We start from the raw sequence: 13,707 nt of genomic DNA, 5'->3' as shown, positions 1-13,707 counted from the left end.
ATTCGCAGCAAGTCGAATCGCGACATGGAACAGGCCCTGGTTGGGATGGACCGACAACATGCCAAGTTTGTGCAGGTGTCGTCTTGTGCACCTGCCATGGGTGCGGGTGAGCGCACCGTGGCCGAACAGGACGTGTCTGCAGCGAAGAAACATTACCAGAGCCTAAAAGAGAAACAAGGAAATGGTATGTCGAGTGAGAATTCCCCGTTTGACGTCATTGAGGTGGATGGCTATTCTGAATTGGCAAATGAAACATAGGCCTATAGCTTATTTTTCGGTAATCGGTAGCTGCCGATTGGAGTCGGGGTGAGTGCCGATTACGATTACAGTTGTACTGTATACAACCCAAAATCCTTGAGTAACGTTCACCCTTGTTTAGGGTGAATTTCAATAAACGAATTTTTAAAACAATGTTGAATTATAGTCGTTTCAAGGAGATGTGCACAAACATTAGTCTTTAAAAACAGGTCGCAATCGCCGTGCGGCGAGGAGAAAAAAATTGCCTCGGTAATTTGGACAACATACGGCAAACATCTTGATACACTTTATAATCGAAATCGGCTGATGCCCTGTTTTTTTTGTTTTTTTTTGTGTACAAGATCGAGGCTCGTGTAAGAGCTAACTAACATTAATCACATAAAAACAAACTGAAATATATATTTATTTATATATATTTTTATTTTCTTTTTTAACCGGTAATTGGTTATAGTCAAATTTTCTAATCAACCAAGCACGAATATTTATATAAACTGTATACAAACTTGTACACATTGAAGACGTAATTGAAAACCTAGCCCAGAGGTAGCGAACACACCTTGAGCTCTCTGGTTTGGATTCCATTCCTTACTGATGGTATGCTGTGCTCTGCAGGCAAGATGATTCACAAATGTGTGCTTTTTGGGGGAGGGAGAGGGGGATAAGAGCGTGCATTAAGCTGGCTGTCCCATCTGTTAGCATTCACTTGTAGAGTTTAAAGAGATGCCACTGTAGCTTTCACAAAGAGTAGGTCATCATGCAATGGTGCCTGAGCCAAATTCTAAATTCTTGCTCTCATCTATCACTGTATCAGCAGGATAGCCATGGCCCACATTGATGCAACCATATGCTTGAGTGAAAATGCTAAAAACATTAAAAATGGAATTTACCTTCAAACAAGAGCCAACATTTTAAAAGGCATTAAGTTTTAAATGGTGCAGACGTCTATGGCATTCCCAAAGTACACATAAAGAGAGTATGCTATGCCTTGGCTCCACGTCTCTCTGTAACAGAAAGCCAGCAGGCCGAGTGGCGATCCGAGTGGCAGGTGTCTGTGCAGAGGATGCGGCCACGTCTTGAGAACTGCAATGACCGTACGAGTCGCATCCTTCGGCAGCGCTTGGAGCGAGACCCCCCGAGCGAGAATGGAAATAGAATCCGTCAACAACTGGTCAGTTTGCTTTATTGTCCTTTCTGATATTGTCTCGCTGTGTTTGTAACGTTTGTAAAATGAGTACAAGCATGGTGAGAAGGTATGGGTCGATGATCTGAGCATAGTAAATAGTGAAGGGATTAAAATGACCCTCATTGCATTCCGTTCAGCTAAATGATTATGGACATTGAAGAGATCGTTTAAATGGATGGAGAGATGCAGAGAATGGTGCCAGGTTGAGGGGTAGTACTATACTTGGATAAATGGAAAGGAATGGGAATGGAACAGGAATGGTAGTAATTGGAGAGACAATATCAGAGAGTACGGTGGTATTCTCTATGTAGGGATGGCGTGGAAAAAACGTCGCTCCCATCTGCTACATACAAAACTAAAGTTGGATTATCTTCTTTAAAAACTCGCTTCGGCTACATATGTCTGTTCAGCTGATTGTCGAGGTGGGGATCACTTTTCAGTTCTGCAGACCATGGAAAAGGCAAAATAAAGCGAAAAAACGGGATCGCTCAAACCCGGGATTTCAGCTTCTTGTTCATAATAATAATAATAATAATCTATATTATAATAGGCTACGGTGATTCTGTCTGTCTGTCTCTGTCTGTCTGTCTGTCCGGGGGTGTGGCTTACTCCGTTTACAGAGTAGCTCCACCCATTCTTGGAGATGCTTCATGTAAACAAATATCCACCATTTTATTACCTCAAATAGCTTTGAGGCCTGTTTAGTTAGGCCCGTGCTGTCTTTCTCTCTCACACAGGTTTATTTCAACTCAAATTCGATATATCATTAAATTTTTAACAGTCGCTAACATCGTTTTAGACTCGGTTGAAAAAAAACGGGAAGAAAATCCCATGAAAGTTTCCGTTTATAGAACGAAATGAATTCTCAAAGGCCTGTAAAATAAAGCCCATTCATTGAGTCACCCTCACGATTTTATCTCGAATTCACCATCTGATTTAATTTTTATCGATGGTTTTCGACTCGGTGTCAGAAATAATTGAGAACATTCACGCACACACGGGAAAATGCAGAGATATATTTTTTAAAATCGTGCTACGATGATACACGAAAATACACCGCCTAAAATAACAGTCGGGTAAAATGTCGACCTATATTAAAAATTCGCTTTTTATTTTCCGTTAAGATATATTACTTTTACTTTTGATGACAGTCGTCACAAAAACGACAAATATTTCTTCGTTCTTATTTCATTCAACATTATCCGGAAGTAAAATATGTTTCAGGAAATTACCGAGAGATATTTATTCGTTTTTTTTATTAGTTATGTGCGCATACACTTTAAATAGGTTTATTTGAAATCTTTCATTTTCACAATGTAATTTACTTGCCATTTGTCATTTGATGACTACGAGACACTTCCTCTTGAGGATCGTGTCGTGACAATTCATGCGTTGCGTGGAAACTTCCATTTCCAAAATGAATGCGACGGTCGATGAAGAATGCAGACTTCAACAGGATGCAGCAAGAAAACGAATGAGACGGGTGAACGAGTCCGTCGACGAACCTCAATGCAGACTTGAACAGGATGCAGCAAGAAAAAGTACGAGACGGGAGAACCGCACAGGATGCTGCTGCAACAACGATGAGGAGGGTTGGAGAGGAGCGAGGGGTTGGAGAGGAGCGAGGGGTTGGAGAGTGAGGCGATAGGGGTTGGGGAGTGAGGAGCTCGGGGTTGTGGAGTGAGGGCCTAGGGCTTGGAGAGTGAGGAGCAAGGGGTTGGAGAGTGAGGAGCTATGGGTTGGAGAGTGAGGAGCTAGGGGTTGGAGAGGAGCGAGAAATTGAAGAGGAGCGAGAGGTTGGAGAGCGAGGAGCGAGGGGTTGGAGAGCGAGGAGCTAGGGGTTGGAGAGTAAGGAGCTAGGGGTTGGGTGTGAGGAGCTAGGGGTTGGGGAGTGATGAGCTAGGGGTTGGGGAGTGAGGAGCTAGGGGATGAGGAGTGAGGAGCTAGGGGTTTGGGAGTGAGGAGCTAGGGGTTGGAGCGTGAGGGGCTATGGGTTGGAGAGGAGCGAGAAATTGGAGAGGAGTGAGGGGTTGGAGAGTGAGGAGCGAGGGCTTGGAGAGCGAGGAGCGAGGGCTTGGAGAGCGAGGAGTTGGAGAGTGAGGAGCTAGGGGTTGGAGTGTGAGGAGCTAGGGGTTGGGGAGGAGCGAGAAATTGGAGCGGAGTTGGAGAGTGAGGAGCGAGGAGTTGGAGAGTGAGGAGCGAGGAGTTGGAGAGTGAGGAGCGAGGAGTTGGAGAGTGAGGAGCGAGGGGTTGGAGAGTGAGGAGCGAGGGGTTGGAGGGCGAGGGGTTGGAGGGCGAGGAGCGAGGGGTTGGAGAGCGAGGAGTGAGGGGTTGGAGAGCGAGGAGTGAGGGGTTGGAGAGCGAGGATGGAGGGGTTGGAGAGCGAGGAGCTAGGTGTTGGAGAGTGAGGAGCTAGGTGTTGGAGAGTGAGGAGCAAGGAGTTGGAGAGTGAGGAGTGATTGGAGAGGAGTGTGAGGAGCGATTGGAGGGGAGTGTGAGGAGAAATTGGAGGGGAGTGTGGAGCGATTGGAGGGGAGTGTGAGGAGCGATTGGAGGGGAGTGTGAGGAGCGATTGGAGTGGAGTGTGAGGGATTGGAGAGGAGTGTGAGGGATTGGAGAGGAGTGTGAGGGATTGGAGAGGAGTGTGAGGGATTGGAGAGGAGTGTGAGGGATTGGAGAGGAGTGTGAGGGATTGGAGAGGGGTGTGAGGAAGTATTGGAGGGGAGTGTGAGGAGGTATTGGAGGAGAGTGTGAGGAGGTGTTGGAAGAGAGTGTGAGGAGGAGTGGGATTGGAGAGGTGTGAGGGTGGAGAGAGGAGAGTGCCAGGTGGAGAGGAGTGAGGGGTCACATATTGTGTGAAATAAATAAATTGTGTTCATTACACCATTTCTGGATCTGTTGAATTGCCAGTAACCATTTTGTTAAATTTAATGTGCAGCATCGAAAACAAGATGTCCAAATGTCACAAACGTCCATGTCCGTGGGATTCCCACCAGTGACCCCACTAGTCTTATTATAATAGAGCAAACGTATATGGTTATGTCGCTATGTGTGTTTATATGCAACGAAAACGTCTTCTTCTTCTTCAACTAAATTACCATCCTCTTATTTAACCCTCTTAATTGCGATAAGACTACTGAGACCCCCAGACTTTTGACGACCCTTTAATTCCCCCAAGACCCTTCAGGCCGCTAAGACCCCTCAAGACCCAAAATATCCTGAAGACCCCAAAGACCCAAAACACCCCAAAGACCCAAAATACCCTTCAAGGCCCTGAGGCTCAAAAATACCCTGAATACCATCTTCCCACCTGAGCCCTGAGGTAAATCACCTGAGGCAAAAGCAGACCCAAAAGACACCAAAGACCCTTAAGACCCAAAAGCCTCTGAAGACACCAAAGACCCACCCAAAACACCCAAAAACCCAAAAGACCCCGAAGACCCAAAACACCCCGAACACCCAAAACACCCCGAAGACCCAAAACACCCCGAAGACCCAAAACACCCCGAAGACCCAAAACACCCCGAACACCCAAAACACCCCGAACACCCAAACCACCCCCCCCCCCCCCGAAGACCCAAAACACCCCGAAGACCCAAAACACACAGAAGACCCAAAACACCCCGAAGACCCAAAACAGCTGCAGACCCAAAACACCCCGAAGACGCAAAACACCCAGAAGACCCAAAACACCCCGAAGACCCAAAACACCCGGAGACCCCAAACACCCCGAAGACCCAAAACACCCCCGAAGACCCAAAACACCCCGAAGACTCAAAACACCCCGAACACCCAAAACACCCCGAAGACCCAAAACACCCTGAAGACCCAAAACACCCCAAAGACCCAAAACACCCCAAAGACCCAAAACACCCCAAAGACCCAAAACACCCCGAAGACCCAAAACACCCCGAAGACACAAAACACCCCGAATACCCAAAACACCACGAATACCCAAAACACCCTGAAGACCCAAAACACCCCGAAGACCCAAAACACCCCGAAGACCCAAAACACACTGAAGACCCAAAACACAACGAAGACCCAAAACACCCCGAAGACTCAAAACACCCCCGAAGACCCAAAACACCCAAAAGACCCAGAGGATCCAAAAAGACCCAAAGACCCTTCAAGACCAAGAAGAACCAAAAGACCCTGAAGACCCAAAAGACACCAAAGACCCTTAAGACCCAAAAGCCACTGAAGACACCAAAGACCCTGAAGACCAAAAAGACCCCGAAGAGCCAAAAGACTCCAAAGACCCAAAAAGACTCAAAGACCCTTAAAGACCAAGAAGAACCAAAAGCCCCTGAAGACCCCCAAAGACCATGAAGACTCTTATCGGTCTCCCTCTTCCAAATCCTGGTGGCGTCTGGTCAAATCTGTTTCTGGTGTTTTGTCCCCCTCCATCCCCTCCCTTACCTCAAATGGCTACATAGCTGACTCCGCACGTGAAAAAGCTGAATGCCTCAACTCTGTGTTTGCCTCTAAATCTTGTGTCCCAAACCCATCCCTCTCTGTACCCACCGTACCCAGTCGTACCCAGCTGCTCCTGGACTCTGTGTCCTTTCCTCCTGACAAGGTGGAAAAGTTTCTGTCAACCCTCGACTCTGATTCTGCAACTGGACCTGACGGCATCATCCCACGGGTCCTAAAATCCTGTTCTTCCGCTCTTTCACTCCCTCTGTTCTCTTCACCCTCTCTTTTGCTCAAGGTCAACTGCCATCTGCTTGGAAATCAGCCAACATGACTGCTTTGCACAAAAAGGTGCAAAAACAGATCCTAGCAACTACAGACCAATCAGCCTTCTCCCAATTATCAGCAAAGTCATGGAATCCATCATTGCTTCAGATATGAAATCTTTCCTCTTCTCCAATGGCTTGATCTCTGATCATCAATTTGGTTTCAGACCTGGTCACTCTACTCTGGACATGCTGCTTCTGCTGTCTCAACAATGGATGGAGGTCCTCAATGCCAAACAGGAAATTAGAGCTGTCTCCCTCGACATATCACATGCCTTCGATACGGTCTGGCACCCCGCTCTGCTCACCAAACTCTCCTCCTTTGGTATCCATGGAAATCTCCACGCATGGCTGGCGGACTTCCTCTCTAGTCGTAGTCAACGTGTGGCCCTGAATGGGTTTCTCTCATCTCCTCTTCCTGTTCAGGCTGGAGTTCCCCAAGGAAATGACTAGACTTTTACTTAGTGCAGAATCCTTTGTTATAATTTGTTTCTCCAGTTTATTTCTCCAGTTAAATATTTACAGATACTCTCTGAGAGTGTGTTCTCTCGTGCTCAACCGAGGCCATCGTAGTTTGGCAAGGCCACGCCCTTCCCCACGCCTACTCGATCAACCCTGAACCTTGCTATGCGCATACGCAGATGAGAATGTGTGTCACGTGTACAGTGTGTTTGACTAACGTCTTTCTGATGATTTATAGTGACTGTATTTTTGTCTGGCGAGAATCTACTCAAGTATTACCGAGGTCTTCTGATTTCTCAGAACCAGGATTTGGATACTTCAGATAAATACTTATATCTTGTCTTGATAAAGTTCTTCATTGAAGTTAATTTTACAAAACTATTATCAGTGTGCTGCCACTGTCGACTCTACGTACTAACGTATGGATGCCGTTGATAAAAAATGCCAGCCCCACCCACTGATACAAAAACAAAAGTTGGAGTGTCTCTTCGTACTCTCGTAGTAGTTTATTGAGGACACTTGCAATTTGAGTGTATAATAAGTTTTATTGACACCAAGTAAACAAAACAGGAAAAACCACGAGTGTCTTTCACGTCCGGCCGTGTATAAATAAATTCCTCTCGAGAGGCTCCACTCTCCCTTTTGTCCCCACCCTATTGGTTCGAGGGAAACCACACCAGTTATTTTGGCATTTCTAAGTGCAGGTCCTTGTTTGGCATGAGGCTGGATGAAGACATTACTCTTTGAGAAACGAGAAATAAGACAGAGCTGCAAGATACAGTAAGGGTTACTTAAGACAATATAGGAACACATGTGCAGTGTTTGATATTGCTGACTAGGATATCTTGACACCTTTGCTCCAAGATTGGGTATCCTCTGAGTACCGTACCATTGTGTTATTCCACATTGCAAAAAATTACAGAAACAAGTGAATAAAAACATTTATGCTAAATTAAAAGGGCAATGTAGGGATGACAAACTACAGTCTAAAAAAGGTCCTAAACAAGATAGGGATGATGTTGGTTTAGAGAGTAGCCAACAGTATTGCCATCACAACAATCCCTACATCACTGCCTCATTTACACTTCATCAGTTATTGCTTCAAGCTTCTACAAACCCTCCACTGGTTACAACAATACTTGATTACTCTTGTAGTGTAGCCACATAATGAGACTCTACAAATTAGCGGTCCGAGTACAATGTTATAATATCAGTACATGATCATCAACTTCTTACAAACTGCATGAACATCTCTAATAACAGAATTCTATAATTATCTGCATTTGCGATTGGTTACTCTAAGTTGATAAAAAAAGAAAAGTAGGAAAGACAACTGAAGCTGCAAGAAGTCCCTGAAATTATATTGGAGCTTCTTATACTTAGGCAGAAATGAAATATAGGAGCTTCTAATACTTTTAGCTAGGCCTAGCCCTAGACAATAGTCTGGAAGCAGTGATGTAAGGATTGTTATGTGATGGCAATACTGTGAGCTGCTCTCTAAACCAACATCATCCCTATCTTGTTTAGGACCTTTTTTAGACTGTAGTTTGTCATCCCTACATTGCCTTTTTAATTTAGCATCAAATTTTTTATTCACTTGTTGATATAGAAATACAGGAAGTATTTTGTTGGGGGATTACTCTTGCAAAATAAGGAGATTGCAGATCATATGGGTACTCGAGTTTGTGCTAGCCATTATGGCTTCCTTGCAGGCCTACATAACAGAAGACTGCATTGACATACTGAATAGGTGTGGCATTGTTCTTGTTTGAGTTGTAAGGCTTCTTGAAATTATACAACAGCTTTTGACAAAATCTGTTTGTAATGGCTGGTCGATTCTAGTTCGTGTGTTGTGTATTTGCAGGAAGTGGAGGCAGAGGCGGAGAGCCTTCAGGAAGAGTTCATGCAATTGAAGCAGATGGCAGCTAAGTTGCCACTGAATGTGCAGACAGAGCAGCAGACATTGTGCAAGAGTGCCGAAAAAATGAAAGCCTATGCTGGACTTGCACTTGAGGAGTAAGATTTCCAGAGCCTTACCGCACTGTCTTATGTCTATTTATTAATTGAGGTTTCTGCAATGAGCATTTTCACTGCTGCAGTGGTCACTTGAATCTCTGTTTGTTACTTGTTACTTGCGAAAATCGAAGATTTTTCAAGTATATTGGTTGGTCTTGTGCGTTATTCTGTCTGTCTGTCTGTCTTGGGGGTTTGTCTGTTTGTCTGTATGTCAGTCGCTTACAGGTCACAATTTTCAAACGATCTTCACCAAACTTCACCAAATGGTAAAGTTGGTCATAAGCAAGAAGCCTATTGTTTTTGGGGTTACAAGGTCAATAGGTCAACATAGGCCAAAGGTCACCAACATTGTCAAATTTCTAAAATCCTCAATTTTCATCCGATTGACTTGAAATTTTAAGAGGACTTGCATATCTGGTCACTGAATTCAACCACCAAGCATTGTTTATGTCAACATATGCCAAAAGGTCAATCAATATTGGCTGAATTTCTAAAATTCTCATTTTTTATCCGATTAACTTGATATTTGAAGAGGACTTGCATATCTGGTCACTGAATTCAACCACCAAATATTTTTGAGGTCAACGTAGTCCAAAAGGTCAACAAAGGTAAAGTTTCTAAAATCCTCAATTTTCATCCAATTAACTTGAAATTTTAAGACGATTTGCATATCTGGTCACTGAATTCAATCCCCAACTATTTTTGAGGTCAACATAGGCCAAAAGGTCAACATAGGCCAGATTTCTAAAATCCTCAATATTTATCCGATTGATTTGAAATTTTAAGAGGATTTGCATATCTGGACACTGAATTCCAGAAACATAATGAATAGGAGTGGAAAAGAGCTCCACGTCTCAATACCAAGTATTTTTGAGGTCAAAAATTATACTATCCGGATCCGGACCTGGATCTTCACCAAAATCGTTTCGAATCGTCCTTGTCAGACACCCAACCGGTCCACCAAATTTCGTCCAAATCCGTCCATAACCTTTTTAGATATCCTGCTATGTATCGTTTTTTGGCCCTATCTCCCAATGGTGAAGAATCACTTTAAAAATTATACTAGCCGGATCCAGATCTTCACCAAAATCTAATCAAATTTCGTCCGAATCTTTCCACAACTTTTTGAGATATCTTGCTCACAAACGGACAAACAAACGGCCAAACAAACAGACAGACAGACAGGGGTGAAAACATAACCTCCATCCACCTTCGTGGCGGAGGTAATAACATGTATAAATAAAAGTCGATAAACAGATTTAATAACATGCAAAAACAGATCGTATTGAACTTACGATTCATTTCAGCAAACAAACTTTTGAGCTACACTGGCTAGTCATGTTACTGTTTTATTCAAAATATGAAAGGTGCAAATGGGGAAACCTTCCCTTTCCTATAGCGACTTTATTTATTGCAGCCTTTGGTTTAAGAAACACATACACAAACATCTTTTGGCGTTCATAGTGCTATTTTTTTTTTTGAACCAATGAGCAGAAAGGTGTGCTGTGCAGGTTACAGTGCATCGATCCTGTTTTGAGTGGGTTGGTCGAGGCAGAGAAGTTGGTGCAGGACCAAGAGTTGAAGCTGTGCAGTGGTAAGAGCGTGCCTTGTGAAGTCCACGAACTGGAGAGTTACATTTCGGACCTCAAGGTGAGTGTAGTTTTGATGCTTTGTAATGACAACACAACTTACAGGTCGCACAAGATCTGCCTGCGAACCCTCTTATGGTTAAACTGCCAAAATCAAGACTCTCTATTCACCTTCACTCTTTCATTCCTCTTTTCTCCTGCCTCTGGAACAAACTCCCTCACTCTCTTCAATCCCACCCCTCCCTCTTTAAAACAGCTGTTCACCACCATCTCTTATCTTCCCCATCCAAAACCTTGATCTTTTCTACCCCCGTTAATTCATCCCAGATCCACTTTTTTGAAATTCTGACTTCTTTCCTGGAAGTCCGAGCAGTGTCCATGTGTTTTATACCTCTTCCACCCCCCCGCCCCATGCCTCCTCCCCCAAGCCTTCTCCTCACAGATCTCCCGATGTCCCTGTTCTCTGCTGTTGTACTTGTGTGCTTCCCTCTCTCTCCCCATATTGTCTCCTGCTCCATTTATCATATGTTTTATGTGTCAGTTTGTTTTTTTCGTCATTAATGTTAGGTCTTACATGAGCCTCGATCTGGGAAACAAAAACAACAAAAAAAAAAACAACTTTTAATCATTACTCGTGTAATTGGATTTTCTTATAATTGTGTGAATCTTACTAATATAGATTCCTGACAAATGCCAAAGGTTAAAAGTTGTAATTTTCTTCCAGCAAGGGACAAGGAGAATCGGGCCTTGGTCTTTACATACCCAAATTAAACCTCAAGTGTTCAAAAGGAAATGGAGACAGGCTATGTAGGTTTTCGAACAAGCGCGCAATAAAACAATCCATTTTCCAAACGAATCCTCAATCGTTTCACTCTACGAGTGCATGTCGTGAATAACAAGCCTGACACTTATTTTAATCCATAGTTAATGATGATCACTCACCCTAATGATCATTGCAGTGATCGCATCTCCCTCTGTATGCACAAGATATTAGATGTATGCACAAGATATTAGATGCCACTTAGCTCGGCCTTGCATTACGAGTGCACTGGAATGAGTGATACCAGACTCCCACCAATGAATACATTTACAGTTTCTCCAATTCATTAAAGAGCTCGTTTGAGCTCAGACTTTTGTTTTTTTTCTCATTAAATCTGATGCCGTGACAGTGGCGGCTCAGGCTGCTGGCGGTGGTTGATTTTGAGTGATAATTGATAAAATGATGTCAATGTATATACTTGTTTAATTTTCTGTTTCTTAAAGTTGTTTTCTGCATTGCATAGATGTATAAATATTGAATTACATTCTGATTTTACCTCGATCCTGAATGATCTGACGTTTTAAGCCAATGGTGAATTGAGCCCATTTGATGTTGTTGAACCCATGCGAGTTATCACAACGGCTGTTATGACTTTTTTTCGCCATTATTGATAAGCGTTCATTTCGTAGCTGAAATGCACTGCACCTGGTGTGCTTTGCTGATCCCATGCCTGGGTTCTGTAATTGACTGACCCACCCTTTTACCGATCTAGTCATCCCGGGTCAAGTTTGAAGGTCGAACATCGGTCATCATGATGCTGAAGGAAAAGCTGGCGATGCTGCGCACTCTCAATGATCGTTTGATGAGTTCCCACGGCCAGATGGACGTGAACTTTTCTTTCTGCCAGAACCAGTTTGACATGTTGCAGGGCCGTTGGGATGACGCCACAGCTCAGGTTGAAACCCGGTGCGTTTACACTTTTTATTATTCGATAACCACTTGGTAATGACTACTCCATTGTCCCTTTGAAAACTTAAATGAATAAAGGCTAAACAGGCTGGTGTTTTCTTTTATAGTTTGTGTGTATATAATATATATATATACACAGTCACGTGAAAAAGTAAGTACACCCCATGTAAAGTTTTGACTTTTTCAACATATTTCAACATACAGCTATTTGATCTTCATTTCAACAATATTGATGGATAAAGGTGATATAATATAACAAATATCATGAAACATTTACATTTTGTCGTCCATTGTATAATTTAAATAAACATAAATGCAAATTTCGCATGTGGAAAAAGTAAGTACACCATTGGCTCTAATAGGTGGTATTGCCCCCTTTGGCAGAAACAACCTCAAGTAGGCGTTTCTTATAACTGTCTACCAGTCTCTGATATCGACTGGGAGAAATGTTTGCCCACTCCTCCATGCAGAATTTTTTCACCTGTGCGATGTTTGAGGGGTTTCTTGCATGCACAGCTCGTTTCAAATCCCCCCACAACATCTCGATGGGATTTAGATCCGGGCTTTGACTTGGCCATTCCAGAACCCTCCATTTCTTTCTTTTCAGCCATTCCTTGGTGGATTTACTGGTATGTTTAGGGTCATTGTCATGTTGCAAGGTCCACCTTCGGTTGAGCTTCAACTTTCCGACATATGGCCTCACATTATCCTCAAGCACCCTCTGGTACAATGAAGAATTCATAGTGGATTCTATGATGGTGAGCTGCCCAGGCCCTGATGCAGCAAAGCTGCCCCAAACCATAATATTTCCACTACCGTGCTTTACAGTTGGTATCTGGTTCTTGTGGTCAAATGCTGTCTTTGGTTTTCGCCAAACATGTCTTCTGGTACTGTGGCCAAATAGCTCTACCTTTGACTCATCTGTCCAGAGCACATTGTTCCAGAAGTGCTGGTCTTTGCCTAGGTGTTCATTGGCAAACTTTAGTCTTGCCCTGATGTTCTTTCTGGACAGCAAAGGTTTCCTCCTGGCACACCTCCCATGTAGATCAAATTTGTGCAGCCTCTTTCTGATGGTAGACTCGTGCACTTTGACATCAACAGTGGCTAGAGCTAACTGTAGGTCCCGTGATGACATTCTGGGGTTCTTAGAGACTTCTTTCAGCATCTTGCGGTCTGCTCTCGGCCTGAACTTGCTGGGGCGGCCTGTTCTGAACAAGTTGGCAGTTGTTTGGAATCTTCTCCACTTGTAGATGATCTTCCAGACAGTCGAATGATTGATTTCAAATTGTTTGGAGATCTTTTTAAATCCCTTCCCAGACTCATAGGCATCTATAACCTTCTTTCTGAAGGCCTCAGAGAGCTCTTTTGATCTCGGCATGGTGACGCCACACACTTCAACAACATAGAGCAAACCAAACTAAATGTCTGAGCTTTAAATAAGACAGGTTCCTCCAAGATCTTCTCTAACGATGTTCTAATCATTTGCACCTGAGCTGGTGCACCTGATTCTAATTTTAGGTATTTGAAGTTGTGATAAATGTAGGGGTGTACTTACTTTTTCCACATGCGAAATTTGCATTTATGTTTATTTAAATCATACAATGGACTACAAAATGTAAATGTTTCATGATATTTGTTATATTATATCACCTTTATCTGTCAATATTGTTGAAATGAAGATCAAATAGCTATATGTTGAAAAGGTCAAAACTTTACATGGGATGTATT

General features: G+C 43.4%; 2 protein-coding genes across 2 annotated transcripts in view; one reads left to right on the top strand and one right to left on the bottom strand.

Moving 5' to 3' along the window:
• The window catches only part of LOC144888663 (uncharacterized), an 864,061-nt gene that overhangs the window by 71,540 nt on the left and 778,814 nt on the right, over positions 1-13,707 (bottom strand). The gene's annotated exons all lie outside the window — the stretch shown is intronic.
• LOC137413567 (uncharacterized) overlaps positions 1-13,707 on the top strand; it is a 92,660-nt gene that overhangs the window by 68,271 nt on the left and 10,682 nt on the right. Inside the window, exons 40-44 of the mRNA XM_068098999.2 lie at positions 1-184; positions 1,269-1,426; positions 8,510-8,661; positions 10,173-10,311; positions 11,783-11,976. Coding sequence (XP_067955100.2) covers positions 1-184; positions 1,269-1,426; positions 8,510-8,661; positions 10,173-10,311; positions 11,783-11,976 — 827 coding nt within the window. The remainder of the gene's footprint in view (positions 185-1,268; positions 1,427-8,509; positions 8,662-10,172; positions 10,312-11,782; positions 11,977-13,707) is intronic.

The sequence above is a fragment of the Myxine glutinosa genome, chromosome 13 (assembly GCF_964187855.1).
Source record: "Myxine glutinosa chromosome 13, kmMyxGlut1.1, whole genome shotgun sequence".
Lineage (NCBI taxonomy): Eukaryota > Metazoa > Chordata > Myxini > Myxiniformes > Myxinidae > Myxine > Myxine glutinosa.
This window is presented reverse-complemented; position numbering and strand designations above follow the sequence as displayed.